Consider the following 27,791-nt stretch of genomic DNA (forward strand, 5'->3'; position numbering starts at 1 on the left):
TCCAGAAAATTTTGCCTTTTACTTAAAACCATGGAAATTATTTGAGGGCAGTTGGCTGTACTGGCATGTGCTATGACTGAATATAACCCACAAACATTTTACTAAAGAATCTTTCTTACAATGATGTTGTGAAATCCAGAAATCTCAAAACTCAACTTGGAAATCATGGAGACAATAAACATGGCACCTCATAATGCTGTTTTTCCAATAGAATCCTTTTCCAGATTAGACGGTATTTGAACCCTTCATAAAATATTATTTATTGGGTGTCAAAAGTTTCTACACAGTCAAAAAAAGACTTGTTATTATGCATTTGGTGTTTACCTATTCTTGCAATTGCTTTTCAAAAACTAGTATATTTTCTTTCCTGTTTTGATGCTACAGCCAATTTACTGTGCTTAAGACAAGAAAAGCAAAATTTTTCTCTTCACCAGACATCAAAAATAACTTTCAACATAGAATCATAGAATTGTTTGGGTTGGAAAGGATCTTAAAGATCATCTTGTTCTAACCCCCTGCCACAGGTTGGGGCACCTTCTTCTAGACCAGATTGCTCAGGGCCCCATTTAATCTGGTCTTGAATACTTCCAGGAATTTACCCTGGAAGATTTACCTTTACTTTAAGGTAAATCTGCCACACAGACTTCACCAATACTGAACAGAATAAGCATTTTGCTGATAGTTTTTGCCACACTAAACATCACCCGCCAGAAACCAGTAGAAAAAAATAAAAAAGAGGGGAAAAACCTAAGGAAGAATTTCTCTGGCATAAGGGAGACTGACCAGAGGCAAGCTGCAACCACTGCTTCGTTTCTTAACTCTAAACAGAATATCAGAAGTAATGGAAGTAACTGTGAGAATGGAAGGAACAGATTCATCTTCAGCCACTTCTCCATGTGATGAGCAACAGCAGTCAGCCAGAAAGCATTTCCTGCTTTGCAAAACCACAAACATTTGTAGAGCCAAAGGGCATTGTTCTTCTCAGTGAATAGTTTCAAACTATTTGCATGCTTAAAGTAAGAGAATGTTCTTATGAGTTATTGTTACTCTTATTTAGTCAGCAAGTTGTGAAACCCTGGCCAGGTGAGAACAGCAAACAACTGCAGGCAGAATCCCAGCCCCCAAGAAACTGAGAGGTTGTGGCAATGATCCTGCAAGTAATAAGCGTGAGCAGACCCAAGAGGGGCTCCAGAAGCTAAATGGTTCTTGATGTTGCTGCATGTACCCAACAGTGCAGATGGAGTTTGGGGAACATGAACAATGCTGCAACCCAAAAGAAGGAAGAAGGTAGAGTTACTAGTAGGAAAACAGCACTGTACAAACTGAGATAGAGTGGAATGGGATTATAGAATCTAGAAGATCTCAGGTTGGAAGGGACTCATAAGAATCATCAAGTTCTCATGTAAGAGTAAAAAACGTATTCTATTCCCTTTACAAAATTAAAGGTTGACTGCTATCTCACAAAAAGTTTCATCTGCCAATGTGGCATAAGACCAGTATTTGAGAATTTGAAGTTATCACAGAATCACAGAATGGTTTGGGTTGGAAGAGGCCTTAAAGATCATCCCATTCCAAAACACTGCCCTGGGCAGGGACACCTTCCACTATCCCAGGTTGATTCAAGCCCCGTCCAACCTGGCCTTGGACACTTCCAGGGATGGGGCATCCACAGCTTCCCTGAGCAACCTGTTTCAGTGCCTTACAACTGTCACAGTGAAAATTTATTCCTAATATCTAATCTAAACCTACTCTCTGTCAATTTGAACCCACTCTCCCTTTTCCTGTCACTACATGTCCTTTTAAATAGTCTCTCCATTTTTCTCGTAGGCTCCCTACATGTACTGGAATAATGCAGTGGGACAAGATCTGGTAGCAGTCAGGAGATGGATAAATGACCAGTGAGGCTGCCCCCCCAGAAACGATGCTTTAAACCAAATAAGCTTGTGCAGGAGTGTGGAGACCCAAACTCAGAGAGATCAGTCCTCTGTAGCAATGGGGGGGAGATCACCCAAATAAAGCAAACCCAGGTAGCAAGACCCATATGTAAACATTAGTTTATAAGAACTACAAGAACACAACATCAAAGTGTGAACAGAAAAAAGGGATACCAGTGTCTCAAAAGTGCACAAAGATCCTTGGGCTGTCACCATCAGGATCTGGAGCAATATCACCATATAAATACAGACAAATCCTGCCTCCTTGATGCCACTGGCTCTCCAGAAACAGCTGCCACTGAGCTCCCACAACATTTTGGGTTTTAGAGGCAGCTTCAGTGTCTCTGCATTCAGGTTGTGGCTAACCAATTACCCATTAACAGGTTTTAATAAACATAATGTAAACATAACCTGGACATGACCGCAGTAAGGAGAAAGAAATATATTATGATGCTGGGAATAAAAATAAATTGACCCGTTAAAAAAAAAAATCACATTATTTTTCATACTTACCCCACCCCACCCAAAAAAAAAAAATCTAAGCCAAACCCAACTTACGTTCCCAAAAGCTCCTCGTGCTTTTTGTTATCCTTTCTCCAGACCTCAATGTCCAACATATCCTTCCTGTCAGAGAAGTAGTGAAAATCAAACTGTTCCCTCCACTGAGGATTTGCACTCTTACACAGTGTCTAGAAAACATGCAGTTATAATATTTACTTTTCTTAAACAGTACTTATTTCCACAGTAAAGCACATATCAATTCTTCTACAGAACAAGGCTGGGTGTTAGAACATCAATTACTAAGGTCTTTTCAACCAAAGGTCCCCAGCCCATCACACAGGCTCATTTTCCTAAATACTTTCTTTCCTCTCTCTCAATAAGAAATATGCAATTGTGATGTGAATGAATGGCTGGAGAAATTCTGAAATGCAGGATGGACCCACCAACTCCACTTCCCGCGGACTGTGGTCATCATCCAACATCACACACCAGAAGAAATCAAGAATAACCCTTTTGAGGAAAATCACCCGGAAACAGGTTTGAACAAATTAAACAACCCAACCCAGTATTTTTTACCCTTCTGTGTAAGATACAGGCAAAGAAGGAGCAGATTTGAAATTTTTAATATCCAGTTAATTTGATATCTGTAAACTGTGCCTCTGAGTTCAGCGAGACCGCTCATGTGTTCAGGTTACTCCAAGTATTAACTGGATTGGGACTTAAATCACTTGCAGCTCGTGTCACACTACACTGCCCACTGTCAACATCAGTATGGTCACTGGGAGAACAGGAGACAGGATTAGCTGGATGATGACTGAGATTTCTCCCACCTTGTCTGTTTTTCTGAACCATGAGAGACTGTACTTTTTAATTTGAATAAACTCCAGGAAAGAACATGAAGCACTGCCAATTTGAAGTCTTAGGGTGTATAGGAACCGGCCCTCAACTTTTGCTGGACCCCAGACGGAAATTTTAAGTAATTAATTCACTACAGGCAACACTGTACTTGACTCCCCATTTTAAATATCTTAATTTTCTGTGACTGCAAACAGCCCATCCTTGCAGATTCACAACATGGGCTATGGACCATTACAGGATAACACAAAAAGGGATCGTAACAGGAATAACATACATTTATTCTAAATTAACTAACTCATTTGTTATTTTTCAAAACTAGTTTTCCAAATAAAAAACATTGACCTTGGTCTGAGGTCTGATGTGGGGGACAGAGTGCAGGTTTCAGAGGCGCCTACATCCGAACATTATGTTCTGTGAACTTGCTCTGTACGTTTTGTACAGGAGGAGGTTTGTTTCCTCCTCCTCTGCACTTCCAGTTCATGACATGCAGAGCTCTTGCTTTCTCAACAGAATATTATTTTAATTACAGCCTCTCTCATTATTAGACACTGGCAGTGAAATGTATATCTTTGAGAACTGCATTCATTTTTTAGATTCCCATTAAACAGTACTGCATACAAGTTCACACAGCCTAGAGTAATAAAAATTAAAATAAAGACCATGGAGTATTCTGTCTGTTTGTGGTGAGGGGCTCCCACTATATGTAACACATTTTTCAAGAAAGGTGCTTTAAAAAAAGAAGAAAAATAATTCCCCTGCGCTGGGAACCATTTCAGGTCTGCTTTTCCAGCAGATCTAACATTGTAAACCCAACTTCTGTACTTGCAAAGAACAAAACACATGTGTGGTGTGTGTAGCTTCATTTCATATTGAGGTCAAACATCCATCAACATGATGAGTATGTTAAATGCACAAAACACAGATACACACAATATTTCTAACTTCCTCTTTCTCTATCAGCATGTAAAGCATATTAGTAAAACACTAATGTTTCTGATCTGGTCTCCTGGTTTTAATCTCACTTATATAAAAGGGTATCAAGAATAGTTCCATCTGAGGCAGCAACACCACTAAAACACCAAGTGCATTACTGGCTTCAGCAAACTTAAGAAAATCCTTAATACTTACCTTGCTCTTGTATCTTTGATCTCCCAGTTTGAGGAGAATAAAAATCTCTGCCAAGCCCCCTCCAGGCATGTTCTTCCCCTCCAAGAGTGTGATGGTGACCAGCCCGTTCCACAACTGGTTCTTGCGCAAAGACTCGGAGAGTCGCATGCTCCGCATGAAACTCGACTGAAAAGCAAGTCAGCATCAGAAAATGTTTACAGACCCAAACATATTTTCATGCTCAAGTTAAGTGTGATATAAAATCACCAGGAGTAAGAGAGGTACCATGCTTCCCTAAGAGTAAGTAGACAATGGAGGGCAGTAGGTTGCTATGGATTTTCTGACTGTACTACAGCTGGCCTTGCGAAGGGATAGGGCTCAGCACCACAGTAAAATCAGCAGAGTTACCTTAAACCACCATGGAAGTTCGACTTCAGCTAACCTGGCTGAGCTCTGGCAAGAGCAGACCTTGAGCGTTGAGAGCAATCTGTTACCTTGGCTCAGGGAAAGACACAGGAGAGTGATGGGGAGATGGAACAGGGGAGAAACTAAAGTAAACTCTAAAAATGTCTCTAGCTACATCCATAAAACGCAGGTCTGTCCTTTCTGGGGAGACAACCCATGATCATAAAGCCTATGGCCAGGTGAAAGGCTGAACACGCATCTTCCACCTCCTCCATCACTCAACCGCCCGCCGTCTGCGTTAGCTCTTTGCCTGCTGCCTTTGCTGCTCCTGCTTCCAGAAACTGAGCCCACGAATCAAAAATACTGATGCCTGCTGAAAAAACACTGACACCACCAGGCTCTTTATCTGGAGTTATGGTTACCTGGTAGCCACATTTGTTACCTTCGCAGCTTCATCTTACATAGCATGGCTGCGCTAACAGTTTGCTAACCGGCAATATTTTATTGGACAGAGGATGATTAAATAGGCCTTTATTTGGGGGGAGTGAGCTGGAAACATTAAAACTCAAGGCTATACTTTTCTTCTCGCAGTAAAAATCCTGCCATATTTTATTCCCGTGAAGCAACTTTTAACTCGCCACACTTTGGAGCTTCAATCATGTCATATACAGGTGGGAGCAAGACGGAGGAGAAGATTTCACAAGTCACTTTAAAACAGGACGTGTTAGCTTTAAAAGCAAGTAAGAAATGTTGTTGCTAAATAAAACTATTGCAAAAGCACCTGATGTCTGAAGATTACTTTTTATGGATCAATTACCCGGCAACAAAATTCTTAAATCATAGGTGGTGAACTCACAAATTTTTTACTCACTTTTTACTGGTTAAAATACCAAACTCTGAATCCCACAAGCATATTAATATACTTCTATTTAAACACCCCGTTTGGCTTTCCTGGCGCAATGGGTAAAAATTCCTACCTTTAAAAAGAAAACGAGATTTTGATTCATAAATCCAGCTGCAATGTAATTTCTTTTCTCTCTTTTTTTTTTTTAAAGTTCGTCTTTTGGGCCAAAGAGCTAAAGCATGACTGTTCCCATGGACATACTTCAAAGTCCCAGCAGATATATTCCTCCCTAAACACTGCAACTATTTCAAAATCCTTTTTATAAAAAAGGGAGTAACGTCCACAAGGGATCAAAGGGCATTCTACAGTCTGGCAATCGCCTTAGAAAAATGGCAGTGCTTCCATGAAATATGCCCTAAAATAATTTTGCAGCTTGGTATGTCCTAATTTCGAATTGGATGTTTATCTTGGAAAGGCTTCTATCTAACTTGTCCATAAAACAGCTCCACTTAGCTCTATGAGCCCTGTGAAAATGGAATCCAAAGCTGGCTATTAAGGGGGCCTGGAGATTGCTTCCATATGGCGTAACAGCATGGGAGTGGAGGGCTAAGGCCTACAGCAGGCGCTGCTTGGCTTGAGCTCCCCATCTATCCATGGACACTCATTGCATTACACCATAACATCTGGATTATTGCTTGTAATGTCCCTGGGAAATATCCACTTCCCATCAAAGCCTTTATCTATCTCGCTTGTACTTTGAACATTTTAGTATTTAACATAGTCATGTTTGATGTGATGTACTTGCTGCTTTAGGAGCAAGGATTTTCCCTCCCTGCCGCTCCTTCCTCAGAGGAGGAAGAGATATTTGATGTTAGTTCACAAAAAAAAAAAAACACCAAAGTTTATTATCCACGTTACAATTTCCTTTAAAAACAAAGCATCCATCTCTCTTCAAAGCATCCAGGCTGAACACAGAAGACAGTTGTTATCACTCAGTTTTCAAATCAAACTTGGATTCTTTTCTTTTTTCTTATCCAGGCCAGTATTTTAGGGAGTCACTCAGCACTGGGGATCTTCCTACCCCAGTTCTGCAACACACATAACCCCAGCCTTGTAGCCAGTGGCTTGACAGTTCAAAGGACTGTTGGGAGGTACCCAAACCACCCTGGATTCCACACGGTCACAGGAAAAATCAGCACCTGCACTCAGTATTACTGGAACACATTGCAACACATCAACCTTGACCTTCCAAAACAGGTGGCCCCAAGCAAACATCCTTGTGCACTCCTTTCTCAGATGGCTGTGCAGCTGTAAAGCTCTCTGTGCTCAGAACAGGGGTGTGTTGGTCTCCTGCTAACAGGGCCTGGAGGAGATCTAGCATCACTTGAGAGCATTCCAATGGATAGTGAAGCCAAGATGTTTGCAACTGGTTTAGGGCACAGCGCTGACCTGCAGCACCTCAACACAGGCTCCAGGACTGCAGTCTGCTTCCCACCTCCCCCCAGGCCAGCCCTGCCACTGGCACAAACTTCTCTCCAAAGAGAGAACAGCAGAGCACCAGGGGGCTGCTTGCCTTACACCCCTGCGAGACACATTAGGAATGCTCTGGATTTCCTGGACATGCCCAGGTTGCTCCCACAGAGTCTGCTCAGCAGGTCTGACACGTTTCCTGTGCCTCGTAGCACCTATGCGTGCACCGAAGAGCCCCTCTGTGCAGGCTCCACGGCCACCTCTCCAGCCTCCCCAGGTACTTGGCAGGCTGTTCCTCTGACCACCCTGATGGAAATCCCACTGAAACAGGCAGTGTCTCAGATTCCACTCACAGTTTCTGGAAGGAAGCAGGTCTGGGGAAACTCAGACGTGTGGCAGACCCACAGACCTGGGCCATCAATGAGTCAACTTTAGTGCTGCCTAGGGAAGTCTGCACTATGGAAAATTTCTCCCAGGTGACAAGAAAATGATATTACATTATTTATTTTAGAAGTCTTACCTCCTCTCTGATACCCCACACCTACTCATTTCAAACTGATTTACACAGAGCTAATTGATTAAACTTCACAGCCTCCCTCTGAGCTGGCAAAACTATTGCAGAGCAGACCACAGAGGAGTGCAGTGATTAGTCCAACAAAGTCACTCAGGTGCAAAACAAGCACTGAAAAAAACACCCCAAACACTCTCCCTCCCTCCCTCCCTCCAGCCCCCACTACCCTAACCTGCCTTCACAATGAGACCAGAAAAATCAAAGCCCCTGTCTATACTGGCCAGAAAGTGAGGACATAACTGCTTAATCAGAAGCGATTTTGAACTGTTTTATCTATTCAGCTCTTCCCTTTCCCTGTTACCTCCCAGGCTACGGACGCCTCCGCACTTGGGTGCTTCAGTTCCTCCCGCTGCTGATCCCAAGCCCTTTCCAGCTGTGCTCCCAGACTGGGTGCCAGGTCCTTCAGGCCTCTCCTGCTCTTTTTTCCTGTAAGCTCTCTGCACTCAGCCTGCTCACACTCTGGCTACATACCAGACCAAAGTAAAGGTGCATTGCAGAGGTGCAGAAAAGTTGGCTGAAGCTAGGATCAGCCTATAGGGCTTGAAATCAGTAAACACATGCTTTATGATGGACGTTGGCACATATCCCAAGCACAAAACACTGGACAAGCTTGCTTATTCCTTCCCCTCATCACTTCTAAAATCAAGGTAGCCTTGAGACCAGAATTTGAAGGGTTGTCTCTAGATAGTGCTCTGATTTGGGCTGGCCTCTGTGTGCAAATAACCACTAATACTATAAAAGTCACCTTTATGAGCAGTTCACTGCTGTAAAATGAATAACAACTGGAACTAAAAGCATCCCTCAGACAAGTCAGCCAGAAAACAACAACCAACCAACAAAAAAAAGTAAGAACAAAATATCCAGAGATCATTATTCTCAAAAACAAACTAGATCTTTTGAAGTCTTAGAGCCAATGTTTGTTGCAGATTTAGGGACTGTGCAACATCAGGTAAGTAATGAATAAGCTTCTCTGAGGCAAAAGTATGGCCTGGTCATAAAGCAGAACCCTGCCACATGAGGACCAGAAGATTGCTCTTCTCCCTACTGCTTAGAAAGAGCATTTGCCCAGAAAACATCCCACATCTCTGAAGAGAAAAATTAAAAATCAGTGCTCACATTACCATCTTAAATGGAATTTAAGAGTTTCTCACATCAACTTTCCATTTTTTTATTACTTTCTGGTTTAAAAAAGAAAGCTGGACAAGAATGAGCAGGTAGACCATATTCTGCCTTCACAGAGCCAAATACAGGAGATGAACAAGAATTACAGAGTTTTGGAGGGGAAAGAACTGGCTCATTGACCCAGCTTCACAAAATCCTTCAGGAGTTCCAGTCTCCCTGATAACTCCATTTGTATATAATCTCCCTCCACAGGCACCCAGCAAATTCCCTCTGGTGCATCAGGGCTGCTTTCAAATCTGTCTCTCTTCCTGACACACACATACATGCCCCAAGTTCAAACTTGTTTTTGAAGCAATAAAGAGATGCAGAAAAATTGTACATTTAAATGACACGGCGAGGTGGCCAAGTGTGAAGTGAGCCCATCTCTCCCATCTTTCATTTAAAAGGATGAGACAGGACAACAGAAAGCCTGCTGCAATCCCTGTGAAGAGGTCAAAGTCAAAACTGGGCCACATAATTTGCCATTTGAGAAAACAACAACACACAAATAGGAGGACTCTTTGGACCTCTCCTCATTAGGCAGAGAAACCATTTTGCAGAGGCAATCTCCCCTTGGGAAAGAGGAGAGGGCAGTGAGAAAGGCAAGTGAACCAACACGAGATTGCCGCCACGACGCGTGACCCTGTGGCAACTGAATCCCTCCGCTCCACGAAGCGCTTGGAGAGCTTGGCTGCCCACAGGGTATTGTGGGAGAAAGCCAAACACAATGAGGCAGACAAAAATGAAACCTAACAGCCCACACAAAAAAAAAAAAAAAAAAAAAAGAGGAGAGCGAGGGATTTTCCTCTGCGATGAGATGCTGAGGAGCACTTGGGTCCGGTCTGCCTTTCAGCCAATTTATTCAATCAGTTTAGGCTATCAAGGTGGAAATTCTGTCACTTTTGTTTCAGGACTGGACTGCTGCAGGTCAATCCACCCCAAGCAAACCTGCTTATTTGCTTCACGAATGTTCAACACTTTAAGGTTATTCAGCTGTACAAATGCTGGAAATAGCGTGCCGGGCACTCAGGGTGAGACTCAAGCCACCCGGGACAAACAAGGCTACTGAGCATCAGCATGTTGGGCTCCAGCAGAGAGATCAACCAACTCCCTCTGAGCCCCAGAAAGGAAAAGAGAAAAGAGAGAAGAGCTTGCCAATACACAGATATGAGTGAATATATGAATACTGCCTAATAGTATCCTCTTTCCTTTTCAATGCCACCCTTCATGAGGAAAAGAAGAAAGCTGTGCTCTTGGGAACAGCTCCCACAGAAGACAGCGCTGTTCTTGGCTCCCATGAAAAATGAAGGATCTGGATGTCATGCCCATGTCTTGGGAGTCCTCCCAAATATGCAATGATTCCCTTCTAGCAGAAGTGAAAAATATGCGCTGTGTAATCAACAGATAGCTAAATCATCCAGTTCAACAGCTCTTGCTCCAAAGTGATTTAAAAGACAATATTCAGTTGCCAAAATCCTTCCTGCATATTACATATGCAGACCATGAGGCTACTGGAGCTGGACTAGACATCTTGTACTGCCACTGTTTTTGTTGTTGTCTGAAATGCAGCTTTTTCTTAAAACAGCAAGGGAGCTCAGAGAACACACACACAAAGAGTACGCAATATCCACAAGAGCCCACATGAACCTCTTTGCCAGTCTGACATGGAGTTGCAACAGGTACTGATGCCATCAACATTTGGGGTGAATTTGGGAAGTCAGCAAGAATCCTGTGATTAATGTGAAAAGACTCATTTAGGACACTGATGTGCCAAATCTGCACTAAAATAACATAAAATAGTCAAATTAGAGGATAATCAGATTTCTTTCATGTAGGCAATACAGATTAAAAAACAGCTGTGAAAGTTATATTCATTTGTCCATCCCTAAAATAAGTCATTTTCCCTGTATTTATAGAAGGAGAAAATCTAAATATTACAATTGAGGTCAGCTGTAGTTCAGCACACCAAAAAAAAAAAAAAAAAAATCCCATGAAAACTATTTGAAACAGAAAACTTTTATTTGCCTAAACCTGTAGAGATAAAATTTAGATCTGTCTCAGTTCAGCTGCTCAAATGGGAAGTATACTGTGTTTTTCTCCTGCAACACCCAACCAGAGCTCAGGAGCCCAAAAAGAGACAAGTTTGTGTATCCATTACAGAGCTCTCTCCATTTCCCCGGCCTCCCTTATTCCTGTATCTTTATCTCGTCCAGCAACATTGTTTTCTACCCCATCATACTCTCTGGCTATTCTTCCATAACCTCTTGTGCTTTCCCTAGACACCTATATTCCCCATGCACACAATTTTTCTTCCTAGCCTTTATGTTCTGCCACAAACTGCTAGTACTGCTTCCACAGACCAGAGTTTCCTAACTAAAGATGGTTATTGATGTACAGTACTAGTGTTTTAGTGCAGTAGCAGAATCAATAAACTAGGAAATACTGCTTTGTCAGATTTTTCCTGTGCATGCTGGGAAATATTTTTTACTGCCTTTGGATGGTCACAGAGGTTTTCTTTAGAGATCACACTGGAGCATGAACTGTGTCTTCCCTAGGAAGAGCTGAAGCTCTCCTACCCTCTAGTGACTGGAACAGAACAGAGCACAGAGTTGAAGCTTTTTTCCTTTTAAACAGTACTTTCATGCCTCCCAAATCAGTACCACGCCTCAGCATTTCTTAATTTTATTTTCAAAGATGTTAAGGGACAAGCCAGAATCTTGAGAGTTGAAGACTGACAGCTAAAGATTCAAAAACATGTACGTAAAAAAAATTATTCAAAATGCAATGGGATACTGCGTATAACCAAGGAAGAAAAAAACTTTTGAGTGACAGCAATCAAGACAGAATTTGGCTATTCTGGAAAAAAAAGACCAGAGTTTAAAAACCTGACTCCCTTCCCCAGGTCCCAAAGCCAACCAGCATCCAAAGACAGCTGTGTGAGAAACAGGGAGACCAAGCGACACTGACTGAATGAGGGCACAGTAATTTCCAGAGTTCCAGTTAAAAACTAAGTGCTGAGCTCTTCAATTATTCCATCACTTTCTATCACGCGGCATTCAGGGAGCTCTGGCAACTCTCTGCTCCAAGCACTGCAATATCCCTGGAATCAGGGCTCCAAGGGCTGTACTTTGCACTACTTCTATTGACAAAAATATTCTTGCTGGCACAATACCTGAAATGGTTGGCTTCTCTACACAGCACACCACAGTTGTAATGAATAAAACAAGAGGAGGTTAATTATTCAATTAATTTAGGCACAAACTGATAGTTATACAGGAAAAATATCAAGATGCATGTGTTCTCACAAGAGCCAAATTCTGCTTTTCAGGAAGTGAGATTGTACAGTTCTCAAGCTGGATACTGGGGCTTGCAGTTTCTATATCATTATTTACTCAATAGCAAATTAAAGCTTTACAGAACAAATAAAAACCCACAGTCTGTTTCCTGAACAAGTTAAATTCTAATGTAAAAATGATACAGGAATATAAAAGTAATGGAAGCCTGCAGAGATACTACAGGAGACCGAGGGAAGCAAGTTATGTAGATACGTGGGAACACACAAACCTTGGAAATCCTGTTACAATGGAGGTAATGAAAACTCCCTGCTCCGTCTCTATCCCAAGAACAAAAGGAATTTCAAAACCCACAGGGGCAACTAGAAGAAATACTGCCTCACAAAACTCCTCCTGTGACGAGAGGCAACACAAACGATAAACTGGGATCCGGGAGACCCACACTCAAACCCAGTACCAACCACCAGCCACGTTTCGGGTGTCCTTAACTACTCAAATCCTCCACAGCTCATTTTTTTTTTGGTTGAATTTACATCCATTTCCTTAGTACAGATTTTTTTCTCTTTCTACAGCTCTTTGCTGAATGAGGTCTTATTCTCTAAACACTACCATAGCACCTTCAATTAGAAAACAGATGCAATTTCTCATCAAAATGAAAAGAAAAATCAAAAAAGCAAAAGGGTATCACAGCCCTCACATTATGTCAGGTTGCACCTATACTTCAGAGTTTTCCTTTGTTTACCCTCTTTGTTTCAGAGGAGGGCACAGATTTTGAGAGGGGACTTTTATTTTCAGTGAAAAAAATATGGATTACCTTGGACGAAGTTCGCTTCTTCCGACTTGACCATCTCTGTTCATGAGTCCCCATTATTGTATCAAAGAGAATCCAGGGAAAGGAAACAGAGAAGGAGTAAAATGTGGAAAGTGTTTAGTAAAATAATTAAAACAGCAGCTTGTCAAATGAGTTAGAAAAGCTTATGACAAAACAGGGGACTGGATCTACAACTGCATTTCCATCTACCTTCCCTCCCTCATGGAACGTAACAATCAACAAACACACAATACCTGCATTGCACCAAAATAAAGAGGAAAGGAAAAAAAAAGTAATTGAGAACAAAAAGTGGAGGGACCCAGAGCCATTAGTAAGAAACATGGCTTATACTTTTGGTGCCATCTGGTTCTACAGTAAGCTAATTTAAAAAGGAAAAAAAAGTCATCTTCTTGTTAAGTGCTAATATGGACAGAGTCATTTGACTTTTCTGATTCCATTGGAAATGGCTGAGAAATCTGCATTTGAAATACGAGGGCTTAAAACATTGTCCTTATAAAAAAATTACAGTGTGCATCAGCTCATCTATTGTCTGCACTCTGAATGTTAACTAAGCACCCAAGAGTACCAAAAGCTGCTGTTTAAACCAATATACTTTTGGTTTCTATGGCTAAGTCCAATTTAGCCCAAGTATTCCTAAAAATTCCAGAAGAATTCCTTAGGTTCTTCTGGCTACATTTTTTTTTTTGCTATAGTAACTTTATGTCTTTGCTTCACCCCTTCCTGCAACCCACTGCCATGTGCCAGCAATGCTCTCTTGTACAAGTTAGAGGGCAATTCACATTCCAGATCAAAGCCACCTCATAAATACAACAGTGTTTAAAATATTGTCATTAAGCCTTTAAATTATCACATAGTGAGGTTAAAATAACTCTATGATTATCTTATTGTTAATTAAGAGTTTATAATTCTCAAGAAAGCAACTATTTGAAAAATAAATAATGAATAGCAGATATCCCACATTAGCTTTTTCTGATTTTGCTTTCAAATCCGTTGAAACATTTGCATTTCTATAAATAATCCCATTCAGGCTGGAGTTCCACACCTATAATTCAACAATGTGCTGTAAACAGTAACTTTCATACTAGACTATGCAGCAAACTTGTAGGAATATTTTCTCTTAACATATGTATTACATACATATTTAAAATCAGCTCTGTTTTTTAAGACAGTTCAGGTAAATGCTTAATCTTGGCTTTTCCCCACCCCTTGCTCGCCAGGAGCAGGATTAGTTCACCAACATTTGAATGCTTCACACTCTGTATAAACACTACCAGGAATCTTAAAAGATAAAACAAAAGCAAAAAAAAACAAACGTAGGATCTCAAATTTAAAAGCTATCAGTTTCAGTTATGGTGTTCCAATCTCTGCCCAGGCTCTTCTGGGTTTCTTGCATCACCAAATGCACCATGTTTTAGCATAAGGAGCCAAGTTCAATTGAACTGCCATGGGGAAATCAGGGTTTTTACAAGCAGTGTCCTCCTGTGCAGGACTGGGGCAGTTTAAGTCTTAACATCAAAGCTCAGCTTTTAGGTTTCACGTGGATAAATATTTTCACTGTTGTTAAAAAAAAAAAAAAATACAGTAACTTTTCTTCAACCTGCCCATTGCAGTGGTGGACACACTGCAGCACAGGGAGAGCACTGTCACAGTGCATGTCACAGCACTGAGACAGAAGCATCCAGCTACAAATGTCTACTTTAACCCAGATAAATATGGGGCTTTTTTTAAAGTTATGATCTACCTCGATTTCAATATTGAGTCTCAGAGGATGAAAATAAAGGTGGCATTTCCCAGTAAATCAGATTATGCCAGGTCTTCTTTTCTCTCCCCTACAAATTCCAGCTATAAATTTGATTTCCTAAGCCACTTACATTTCTCTTGAAGTCTCCTTGCTTGACTGCTAGACTCAAGTCTAATACAATCACTCCCATGTCATCTTCTAAACTGTTGGGATCTTCCAGTTTTAAAATCTGTTCAGTAGTTCTATAAGCAAAAAAAAAAAAAAGAAAAAAAAACGTGTATTTATTGACTGCAGTTAACTCGAGTTGATTATTAAAGGTCAGGCTGAGCTGTGCAAATTTCAGCTTCTTGTCTGAAATTCCCAATATCGAGTTTAAATGTTAAAATGGGAAATCTGGAGGGTTCCTTCTGAGTTCTTACAAAATACACCCCTCTTTTAATAACACAGCACAGTGTTTCTATAGCACTGTTTACTACTCATAACTCTCCATATGCAGATACACACCAAATTAAGCTACTACTACCTTCACTTCACAGGAAGAGTATCAGGGAAACTCATCCAAGTGAATTTTCTAATATTAGTGGCTGGTTTTGACTCCAGAGATATTTATTCCGCCTGCATTTAATCTCCCTCCCTGACTCTGCTCCCTTGCTAAAAACAGGAATGCTGGTATTTACCTGGTGGTACTATCTCATGGATAAACTCATTAATGTTTCTAGAAATTCGGATACAACAGCCATAGGACCTACAACACACCCGCGCAGGGAGAACTCATTTTCTCCAAAAAAGTCGTCGCACAGCAAGGGAGTATAAAAGAGAGAACTAAAACTTGAATTCCTGGCTTCCAGCTCCACATTGAGACCAAGCAGCAGCAGCAGACAAAAGGCACAGGGCTTGCCTCGGCACTAAATCAGGGCCAGATGCAGCTGCTGCAGGGATGGATGGCTGCGGGGGGAGGCTGGAAACGGGGCGCTGGCAGCAGCCGGAAAACCGCTCCCCAGCCCAGTGGTGTGCAGGGAAAGGCACCCTGTGCTATGTGGGGATAAGAACGGGTCTCAGCCTTCTCCCCCTCTTTTTTCTCCCACCTCCATAAACTATTCTGGTGTAGCTCTCCCTAAACAATGCCACATACAGAAATTGTTAGCCCTAGAACTGGGTTCCATCCAGGTTGGATTTGAATCCGGTACGTAACGCCGGATGAAAACACGTGTGTAAAAGATTTATCTCAAGTGATTTCCCTTAAAATGTGCTCCCCATACCTCTATCAGAAAAAAAAAAAAAGTTTGCATGAATAGACAAATTCCAAGGCAGAATAAAAGCATTTTATTATTTCCCTCTGTTAATCAATTAAGCTGCATTAATAAACTTTAATTAAATAAACACATTACCTATTGAGTTCAAGTTCAGTGAGTGCTACGAATGCCGAACCCATGAAGTCTGAAGAGGTTAAATCTCGATCGTACACCTGGTAGCAAAATAAGACGAATATTTCCAATTTTCACATCATAAGCCAGTTTTATCCCAGGTGATGAAAGAACAGATATTTTAAGCCCCTTCAGTTCAATTTTGTATTTGAAAGATCAAAGCTTAGATATAACTCGGGGATCATTTTCCATCTCCCTGCTTTAATTTGTATTTTTAACTAAATATTTAACTAGCATTTTGAAAGTATCTTCTTAATATTATGTAAACAGAGACATGTGTGCTGCTATGGATCGTGCCTGTTCCTTTATGCTCCGTGCGACAGCCTAATGAAACACTGCACAAAAATCAGGTACTTCTGGTTACAGACGTTTTAGTAATTAGTGTTCACAACTGGTAGCTTGCGGTTCTGGTAACTATAACGTTACTCATAATGAGAAAAGGCTTTGCTACTTGTCACGGCTGCATCCCAGGTAATAATTCTGTGCAACCCAGCCAAATTACACTCTTAAAACGTGCTCCTGAAACCACTCCTGGTTTTCCTGAGTTTGCACAAGCACGGGAAGAGGGAGAAGAATTCAGCTCCACAGCTTTAAAGAGATCCAGTCAAGGAGTTTTGTTTCAACTTGGGTTTTTGCAGACAAAAAGCAAAACATGCGAGTAAAATCTGGAAAAGACATATGTGCATTTTAATTTGAAATTGCTGAAACTCTTAAACTGGATTGTGTTTTATGTTATGCTGCTACAGCGAATAAAAATCAATGTTCCTGAAGTTGAAAATAATTGCTTAAAAAAATATTGATCCATCTTTTTAAAATCTAAAACCAAAACCTACCTCAATCCACAGTTTTTGATCAAGAGTCTGTACAGGCAGCACAACAGTTTCATCCCAAACTGGGTTGAGGTTCTTGTAGATGACCTTACTTTTGTAGAGAGTTTTCCCATTCAGTTTAAACTTCACATACGGGTCACTTGTACCTGTGATAATAAAAAAACAGGTTAGCACACCTCCATGTAACCCCACAATATTAAAATATATTTTCATAAAGTAGTAAATAATAATAAATGGTCATTATTTATTTTATATATACATGCATATACTTAATTACCTACATAAAAATTGTTCATTCATATAGGAAATCTACAGACTAACCAGAAAGTTGTGTGAAAGCAGGTAACAAAAAATCTTCATGGTTTGCCTAATCTCTGCTGGTTTATTCTTAAAGAACATTAATTATTCTTTAGTAACTTAGTTAACATTTTAATTTGGGAAAAGAGCAAACAGCAGCAGTGATGAAAGACTATTTACAGGCCAACTAATGGCACAGTGGAAGAGAGAAAATGTGATCCTCTGACTATGAATATATAAAAGGACCAAAACTCAAAAGCATCGTAACTGGGATAGGAGCTCCAAGGAAACCAGTAACAATAGCTAAAATACCCGTCAGGATTTCATCACTGGGTGTCACTTGCCAATTTACTTAAAAACAAATTTTAAGTTTCAGTGAAAAAACACCAACATTATTCATCAGCTCAGGATAAAAACCACACGCAGAACAGACTCTGTGAAACCAGGCAGCATTCAGGTAACACATTTTTTAATCCAAGTGGCACAATTTGCCACGGCAATAATGTCCCGTATTTTTATGGAGCAGATGTCCATGGACAGAGCGTGAGGCTCGTGCCACTCGACAGCAATAGAAGGACTTGCAGCTGTCAAAGGAAAACAGAAGAGGGAATCAACTTTTTATTATTGTTATTAAACTGGTAGCATCTGCACTAACACCAACCACCGTGCAGGACACGGGACAAAAGGGGGAACAAGGTACAGGGAGGATTTAACTAGATGGTTGATTTAGTTACTCATACAGACTTAGTAAAAAAATATCACAAGTGGCAAATAAGGGGAAAAAATAAAACTGAGATGTAGCAGCACATACAATTAACTGAACCTAGGTGCCACTCATCTGTCATATCCAATATTTTCTCTATGATACTTTGTATTGCGAATATTATATTAAACTTCCCTCTTAACAGTTCAGTTTTACTGGAAGAATAAGGTCATGGTCCTGGCTGCCCCCCAGCCTGCAGCGAGGGTTCCTGGTAGGAAAGACCAATTCCTACACCAGACTCCACAGTCAGAAATAATCTGAACCTGTTCTCCCTGGTTCCCACTGAGATATTGACTGACAAACACATGGCAGTTCAGGATAACCCAGTCTAAGAGAAATACTCGGTCTTGTCAGTAATTTGGTGAAAAACAGTGAGAATTTGAAAAGTCCATATTTAAATATATAAAGCTCTGGTCAGTGTTATGTGAAGACAGACTTCAACTCAAGAAAAAATGTAAGCATCTATTTGGAATTACATGGCACTGGAAAGAACTGTGCTCGTGGGCATACAAAATTATTTTTAAGAATTGTAAACAGTTTTGATCCTGCTTTAATTTCAAAAGAGAGGAGTTGTAGAACCCGGCCCATTCTGCACATAAAGGGTGTTTCATTCACAGAAGAAAAATACCAGTTGGTTTTCAAATACTATCTGCAGCTGATCCTTTTCCTAAATAAGAATTGCTGAAATAAACCCCTTTTTTGTGAAAAAGTGCTGCAAACTTAAAGAGAATTTTCTTTTTCTTCTCCTCGAAGACAGAATAATAATAAGGGCCTGGTCCAAAGCCAGGGAAGTCAGAGGGCAGCTTCTCATTGTTTCCCATGGGTTAGGACTAGACCTTTCCCTAAAAACTTCTCAGAACTATGATTATACTCTTACATAAAGCATACATCTTAAAACCAGCAAAATTTCCATAAGGAATGGGAAAATACAGATAAATTGTAGTTCCACAATGTGGGCACTAGCCCTCAGGGGATGCAGAATTAAGAAATAGCATCGTTGAGCTCTTTGGTGTTACGTTTCTTGCACCTTATTCAAAAAGATTTAAAAATTTAAAAAAAAAAAAAAAGGCAAAAAATCCCCTGAGTTTTATTTACAGAGTAAGCAGGAGAAAGCTGCATTATTAAAAATAAGAGTTATAATAATGTCTCCACAACCCATTCTGTGCACAAAATAGCAACTGGCCAAGACAGAGAAAGCAACTGATGAAATGAAAGCACGAAGAGGGCGATGGAAGCAGGTGGTCTATGGCCATAACTCATCTGCTTTTGGCAGAGAAAACTCATGAACAAGGGCAAAACCTGAAAAGAGAGAGAAAAATAGGAGATATAGAGAAAGCAAACAGCCAGGAAGTCCAACACCCAGAAGTAGAAAACTCCAAGCCGAGGTTGGGAAGTAAGAAGACTATAGCTAAGTAAGCATCCCAATTGCATTATTGCTCTGAAAGCTTTCCAGGTTGTTATACAGTAAAGGAAAATAAAAAGGGGGAAGGGCTGCCCAGCATTGCTCATGTGAGTCAGGTTTTAGCAATCATTCTCATATTTTTTTTAATAAATTCTACCCTCATATTTACATCTATTTATACGCAGAAACATATATTTGCATATGAAAGGAATATATATTTGTATAAATCTATATTTATATAAAAAATATATATATTGTATATCAAAAAAAAAACCAACAGTGAGAGGCGGGCAGAAAGCTATAATAAAAAGAGGCCTTTAATTAAATAAGATTGCCACTCTGGGATCAGGCCTTCATGCTTGTCAGCTTACTCTCAAAATAAACATCTCAAAGCAGGGCCTCAGTGGTGTCACTTACTCCAGCAAGGCAGGCTGGGTAATCCCTCGCTATCTTGACAGCCACATAATGTTCAAACTGTTTCACGGGTGAGCGGCAGCACTCGGGCAAAAGAAAATATTAATGCCGGGAATTAATAGAGAAAGGGATGATGGTTTACAAAAGCCAAACAAGGAAAAGGTGTCAAGTTAGTACCGGTGTTAATTGTGAGGGAAAATAATTGTGGAGGGGCGGGGGCTCGGCGGCGCTCGCCTGTCTGGCTGTCAGAGGGGTAACATCTCAACTAGGCAGGCGGGGAACGGGGTCGGCACGGGAGCGCGGCTCCCGGATCATACAAATGACGGGATGACACCTCCGTGCCAGCAAACAGCTGGACTGTCACCTCCACAGCGGGAGCTAGAGCACACAGGGCTCGGTGGGGTGAACCTGGACGGCCAGGAGAGAGATGCTGGGAGCGGATACGGCACCACGACCCCTCTGGGGGCTCCCAAAGCTTCCTCCAAGCCACTCACAAGATGTTGACGAAGCTCCCTGCGTCGTTCTGGCTGCTTCTGGTTTTCTTTAAGACATCCCATTGCATCCAGGTGAACAGAACAGGTTAAAAAGCAGACAGGGAATAAGAAATAACCCAGGTGGACGAGTCTCTCCTGATGGGATGAACAGTACAGACTGCAAAATACTGACTGCATTTGAATTCAAGGCTTGAAGCCTTCTGGATTCAAGCTCAGAAAGATGTCTGGATCTATTAAAAGCTATTTATTAGAGACAATCTACAATCTAAGCAGAAAAACATAACTTCTTTTGAAAAGTGCCTAGTGATTTTAGAGATGAACCAGTCTAAAAAAAGGATTTTTGTTTATAATCTTCTTTGAAGTGTGACAGAAATGGATAATTTTCTGAAGAAGCCACATCAATTAAAAAAAAAAAAAAAAAGGCTTTTTAGCAGCCATTTCCTAGTGAAGGCAACTGAATCAACAACTTTTCAGCACGTGCACCAAGGCTCTTCTGAACACACGATCTGAACCTGCTCATCTCTCATCTCAGTCACATCAACCATAGCAATGTCAATGGGGGAACAGATCATTCTTGAAGTCAGTTGAGAATTTCACCCCCAAAAATACTTCTCTCGTTGGAAAGGCAAGGTGTGATGCTTTGAGGCTAATTCAAATATTATGCAATGACAAAAAGGTTCACACACAGCAAAACATATATAAAAACTCAAGATAATTTACTTCTCAGCCTAAAGCAAACCCAATAGGAGTAAAAAAAAAAAAAAAAAAAAAAAAAAGGATGACCTCTAAAAAAAAAAAGAAATCACTCCATCACCTAGGCCTGTTTCCCCATTAGAGAAAGAACATTCATCTCGACAGTGATGCTCCCCAGAATTCCTTTGCATAATATCTATTTCACTTCTATTTGCTCCCACTAACACTAAAAAGCAATGAGTGCAGGCAGATCAGACATCACCTAAAACATGAGAAAGCTTCAGTGAGTAGGAGAGGGTTCAGTAGTCCAAGAAACTGTTAATGGTGTTTTTAAATGGATACTGCTGCCCTCTAGCAGCTACCGAGAGATGGATCACATTGACCGTCTCATACTGCTACACATTTGCTTTGTAATTAAGAAATAGTAACCCAACAAACCCAGAAGACCCAATATAATTTCAAGCCACACACTGTTTTATAGGAGCAAACTTACTGGAAATATAGCATATGAAACAAGTCTTGTTCCATAAATAAATAAATAAAAATTACCACCAAGCTGCCTTAAACGTCTGAAAAATCAAAGAACAGTGTGAAATATAACCTAGACCATCTTAAGTTTTGGTTAAAAAACTAAATTTTACTCTGAAGAAGGAAATTAAAGATTTATTTTATATGCATGTAAAGAATAAATATCTGAAAATCTTCCTAGAAATAGAATTACTGGAGTTATTTATGACAAAGAGTAAAGACATTTTAAAATGGAACACACATTTTTCATTTTAAGTGGAAAACCACTATATTTCTTGTAGTGGAATAGCACAGATCAAGGCTTAAAGGGGAAACAGAAAAAAGTATTCTGCTGGCAGGAAATTCAGGTAATTTTGGAAAGTTTTGTGCCCAGCTAGTTTTACACGGCCAGATGGAAATGAAACATTGCTTGGAAACAAGCAGCACCAATAGGTTCCAAGGGAAAACAAACCAATAAGTGAAAAAAAAGAACCTAAACCAAACAAAACACACAAACCAAAAAAAAAAAAAAAAACCTCCACCACAACAAAACACAATAAATCAAAAAGACCAGAGAAGTGTGAAGGAAGTGTGTAAACCCATAGTTGATGGGGGAATAAAGGAGGGGGGGAAATGCCTGAACTGAACATTAACAGAGTGAAAAATGCAGATACAGGAGTTTCTATTCAAGACACTTCAGAAACACCACTTAAAAAAAAAAAAAAAAGGTAAAGGAACTGAGCAAAACCAACTGAAAACCCTACCAAAATGCCATGTGGGATCCGTAAGGGACAGGTGACATAAAGAACAGAATTGCCTGTGGTGAAAATCAGTCCAATGGAACACTGAATTCCCAGTCAGGACTCGGGTATGAACTCAAAGGAGCTCACAAGGACAGGGCAGAAGGTACATTTACATCACCAGGCAGCACTGAGAAACTTCTGTGGTATCTTATCACAGAATGTTTTGGGTTGGAAGGGATATTAAAGATCATCTCGTTCCAACCCCCTGACATGGGCAGGGACACCTTCCACTAACCCAGGTTGCTCCAAGCCCCATCTAACCTGGCCTTGGACACTTCCAGGGATGAGGCATGCACTGCTTCTCTGGGCAACCTGTACCAGGGCCTCACCACCCTCACAGTAAAGAATTTCACCTTAGTATCTAATCTAACCCTAATCTCTAAGTTTAAAGCCATTCACCCTTGTCCTGTCACATGCCCTTGTAAAAAATGCCTCTTCAGCTCCCTTGTAGCCCTTTTAAGCACTGGAAGGGGCTCTAAGGTCTCTCTGGAAACATCTCTTCTCCAGGCTGAGCTACCCAATTCAGATTTTCTTGTTTTCTCAGTCTTTGACCTAATGAATCTCCTTACAGATTACCTGAAAGATGCTGTGTGAGCTGTTAATGCAGACAGGCGCCCCCGAAGAGCAAGCTCTGACGACTGATGGAGCTATTACAGTTTAAGAAACCCGTTATCTAAATTACAATTCCCACAAAAGAAGAGTCACAGGGTATTCTCTGGGCCCTACATATTCTCTTTATATGCTGCCATTCCTACATTTCCTAATTTAACATTAATTTAACCAAGGGCAGATACACACATAAATTGCTTTTTTTGATCTCCTCTTATTTTCCCGAGGCTTCTATCTCTGTGCATTCCTTTGCCACAGCCAATCCAGGAAGGATGCTCATAGAGATCACTGCGTATAAGCAAAAAGTTTCAGCCACACGTTGCACTTCCAGAAATTGCCTTTGGCACAGATATACACTTGCAGCACCAGCTCTTGTACACAGACCTACCCAGCATCCAGAAAATAGCAAAATAAGTCCTCAGCACCATTCAAATTCTCAGCAGTTGTAAATTAGGCATGATTACGCCTTTCAAAAAGAAGTGTGAAAAGTTGCCTAATACATCTCAATAATTAATAAATCTGAAAGCCTAATGATCTAATTGCAGATACCCTGAAAACAGAGAAAGTCTAAATTAATCAGCGTGTTTGCAGAGAGCAATTCAGCCTAATTGCTCTGAGCATTTGCTTTCCAAACAATTACTTGCTCTAAGCTGACAAATACCCAGCACAGCACACACACATCCCTTCCTCTGGCACCCTGGTATCAGCACAGACCCAGACAGTGAATCACAGAATATCCTGAGTTGGAAGGGACCCACAAGGATCATCGAAGTCCAGCTCCCAGACAGCCCAGACCTGTGAGTACTGGGCTACTGCAGATTCGTTACTGCTGGAAGTTAAAAGTGTGTTATCCTATGCCCTTTCATTTTACTTTGTCTTTGGGAGGCTGAGCTCTAGCACAGCTCTCAGTGATTCCAGAGCTGCCCATGCAGCACAGCCTCTCTGCCAGCTCCAGGAGCCCACTGGGACCCTCTGGCAGCGGGGGCTGTTAGACATGAGAGCAGATGATGACATGCCCTGGATATAGAAAGCAGGGTGCACCCATCTAGACAATGGCATCCTCTGTACTACTGCACCCCATCTTGCTCCCTTCACATGTTCAGCTGCCTTGGGAAAGAAATGAGAGGAAAATCAAAGTGCAGGAACAGGAAACAAATGAAACTTTAAAGAAAGAAATAGAAACGGGGCACAAAGGTCTTGTGAAAAAATCTACAAAACACAAAACCATGTGGAAAAGAGATACACACAAAGTTCAGGCTGGAACAAGGCGTTTAAAGGAGGGGAAAAAAGAAAGAGGACACCAACCACAGCCACTCACCAGCTGACATCACATCTGAGTAGTGTACTTCTTTTAACCACACTGTTTAACAGATGAAAAATATACTCAAACTTTGAGAGTACAGGATTTGGAAATGAGAGGGGCTTCTTACCCTTACAGGCACTCAAAAAACCAGTTTCTGTTTACTCTTAACAGCAGCAGAGCTGGGTGTAAGGGAAGGCAACATTTCCTTACAGCTGTGGCATCACGTTGCTGCTTCCTGTCACAGCATCACTGTTGTGCAAAGGTGACTGGTACAGGCAGCAAACGTGCACAGTCAGAGCATCTCAGGGCCAAAAGGGAGTAGGACCTTTCAGATTTCATTAGACTGACTCAAATGATCATTAGGCATCACCCTGCCCTGTGAAAGTGAACCAGCAGGTAGAAATGGGCTCCAGCCTCTCCTAGTTCAAAGCAGGAAGTTGGGAGCTTCACAAAAACAGGGTCAACAAGGTCATAAAACCACTAAGGGTGCAACAAGATGGCAACACTGACAGCACCAGTGATTTTTTTTTTAAAGCCAAATAAGATAGTTATCCCTCTGTTCTGCAGAACTGCTGCTGTGCTCAACAGATTTTTAATCAATAAAATACATTCCTCCTTTCTTATTACTTACAGTATTAAAACTACATAGACACAAACTCCTCACCATCACTGAGATGCATCATGTCATCTAGTAACAATAATACTGTAAAAAGTACATAAAAATCAAGTTTTTCGTGCTGTGTATATGTACACTGAGATCCTTGACCTTCAGTGTTTGGGTCATCAATTACAAGAATTTTAAATACAGGACCCATGTGCTGTCTAATGTTAGGCACCAAAGGTACACACAGGTAAGATGCCAAGCACACCTTACCAGCTGCTTAGGCAGTTTCTAATGTATGACTGGGTTAGACTGTAAGCAAGTAAATCAGACTCCAAGCAAGCTGAAGACCAGCAGGTAACACCTCTCTCATCCTGCATTCCTAGGAGGGGCACTGAAATTTTGAGCCAAAGAGGGATTTTTCAGAGCTTCTCCACTTTCCACCAGAACCAACCAAGATCCTGCTCTAACAGCACTTGGTTTCCTTTGCTGGGGTACATACTGAGTGTTGCTGTATGGAGGCTTTTTCTTCCATTTACACTTCAAAAAATAGATAAAAGAGGGGAAGAAAACACTGAAAATATTATTTTTTTTTCCTGCATTGCTTATGTACTTTAGAGGAAGCTCCAGGGAGCACATGCAGCTGAGCCAGGCTCCTGGGCTGACAGATCCTCTCTATAAAGAGCAGGTACAAGGAGAGGAGCTGCAGAAAGTCGGGGAATAGAAAGAACAACAGATAGACAAAAGGCAACTCAAGAGGCAAAAGGTGAAGAGAAAAATAGGAAAGAGCAGCGTTAACAGGATTAACATTATGCAGGGAGGGGAAAAAGCAATAAAAATCTGGTAAAGGGAAGGAGGAATTTAAATCACACCAAAGGGAACATATCCTGGAAAGAGCAGAACACAGAGTGTCAAAAAGTCCGGAAAATACATGGAAAGGTGGAAAAAAAGTGAAGCCACATGTTAGTCTTATAGCCTGCAGTTATCAGCAGAACTCCTGATCCCCTTCACTCAGCCAAACTTAACTAATTCCTAATTAATAACTGTTAAGCATACAATGAGTAAATTCAGGGGGAACCCTGTACATTTGCTGAGGAGAGGCAGGATTTTTCAGCAACAGCTGTTTCCAAGGGCAGAAATATTTCTCCTTGGTCGCACACACCTTAGATTTATTTTTATATACACATTCAAATACCTCTGACATTGGGATAAAACAGGTAGAAATAGTCACTGGTACAAGAGACTTTACTCATCTGCCAGGAGAGGGCATCACCCACCCGTGCTGTGGGGCTGCTTCCCTTCAGAGTTATTTAAACTGTTGTAAGATAAAATTAAGGGGAAAACTGCAAACATGAGAAGGCGGCAGGACAATACACTTAAATGCCATTTTTTTATCTCTCAGTAAAGAACTTTTAAAGGGTTTGATGACTGCTTTGAGACGTTTTCCCCCAGAGAAATTGCTGATAACATAATAACTGAATATTAAAATTCAGGAAAATTACAAGACTTACATTAAACCTGATTAAGGCTAGAGATGCTGGCATAAACGCTTCATTCAGACTGTGGTTTACATGTGAATATTTTTTTATTTAATGTATAGAATACTCCACATGGCATTTGGAGTTGGTTTGCATCAATGACTGCAAAGTATGAACAATTTATTTGAACAAAACCAGGACATTTCTACTTCTGCCTAGAAACTCCAACTCTACCACCACTCCCACCTAACCAAAGCATTTTTGAAGTTGAACACACAAAGCTGACCAGAGGAGGGTTTAAAATATAGGACCAGCAACTCAGCTTTCACAGAATCATAGAATATCCTGAGTTGGAAGAAATGCCCAAGGATCATCAAAGCTTTACACACTGGAGAGCCCTGGCACCTCTTTGCATAAGGAAAACTGTGGGGAAGAGGGTCTGAGCCCTCTCCCAGCTGTGTCAGGCAGCATTGCTGGGTTTGCTGTTCCCAAAATGTGGAAGAGGATGACTTGGCCTTCAGCCCAAGCCACAATCTGATTCACAGGACATGGTGGCTATGGATAACATGTTCCTATATTCAGATTATTCAGAGTACACTGATACCCCAGCACAATGGCTGTATCCAGCATCAGGGTGGGGACAGGGGAGGGAAGTCACACTCTTTCAGCCCACAAGGCCTGAGGATTTCTCACCTTGTAGAGATGAGCAAAGCTGACAACTTCCCACATTTAAAAGTATGTTGAAAAAGCACAGTGGTTTTAAATCAAGCCTGAGTGTCATGCAAAGACGCCACATTACCAGTACAAAACCAGAGACCTATAAAGACATGCATCAGGGCATCAGCAGTGTTGAGAGCCAGCACTGCAGCACAGTGGTGACTGAAGCATAATCATTAAGTCACTATTTTCTCCCCTTCCACTACCTGTGTAATAAAAAACAGGAGTTGTATTGAACCTCGCCTACTCTGTTTACTAAATGAGTGGTCATTTGCCACAGAACAGACTCATCAAAATGGTTTTTTTCCCCTTATGCTGTTTCACTGTGCTGTCCAGTGCTGCACTGACACAAGCATTTGCTTTCTTACACAATGAAACACAGCCTAGAGCAAAGTATGCTCTGTCTTCTCTAGAAATATTACTCAGCTGGAATTGCTCACTTCTAGCATCTTTTTCATATGAGCAGTTGGATGTGTCCTGGCTTGTGCAGCTTGCTAGTAAATCTGATGAACTGCTACAGTGCCAGGGAATTCTGTATAACCAGGAAAGATCTTAATCTAAGCACTCATTCACTCCTTCCAAAAAATGGGAGGAAAAACAAGGCAAAAAACTTGGCCAAAAGTTACAGTTTCGTGAAGACATGAAAAATCAGCATGGAAAAAGTTAACTGAGATAGTAGACAATAAAAATCCCAACAAGTACCCCATGTGAGAACGTTTCTAAATCAGACAGGTCCCTT

At 41.0% G+C, this 27,791-nt stretch overlaps 1 protein-coding gene across 2 annotated transcripts in view; it reads right to left on the reverse strand.

Annotated features, from left to right (window-relative positions):
• MCTP2 (multiple C2 and transmembrane domain containing 2) overlaps positions 1-27,791 on the reverse strand; it is a 119,487-nt gene that overhangs the window by 68,286 nt on the left and 23,410 nt on the right. The window contains exons 6-11 of one of the 2 annotated variants that reach the window (XM_027644626.1): positions 16,975-17,117; positions 16,106-16,182; positions 14,848-14,959; positions 12,959-12,994; positions 4,422-4,586; positions 2,493-2,623 (exon numbers count right to left, since the gene is read on the reverse strand). In XM_027644626.1, coding sequence (XP_027500427.1) covers positions 2,493-2,623; positions 4,422-4,586; positions 12,959-12,994; positions 14,848-14,959; positions 16,106-16,182; positions 16,975-17,117 — 664 coding nt within the window. Of the gene's footprint in view, positions 1-2,492; positions 2,624-4,421; positions 4,587-12,958; positions 12,995-14,847; positions 14,960-16,105; positions 16,183-16,974; positions 17,118-27,791 lie in introns of those variants that run through there. The other variant, XM_027644627.1, reaches the window with a different exon arrangement.

Source organism: Corapipo altera, unplaced genomic scaffold (assembly GCF_003945725.1).
Source record: "Corapipo altera isolate COAL_440 unplaced genomic scaffold, ASM394572v1 50, whole genome shotgun sequence".
In the NCBI taxonomy this organism is placed as follows: Eukaryota; Metazoa; Chordata; class Aves; order Passeriformes; family Pipridae; genus Corapipo; species Corapipo altera.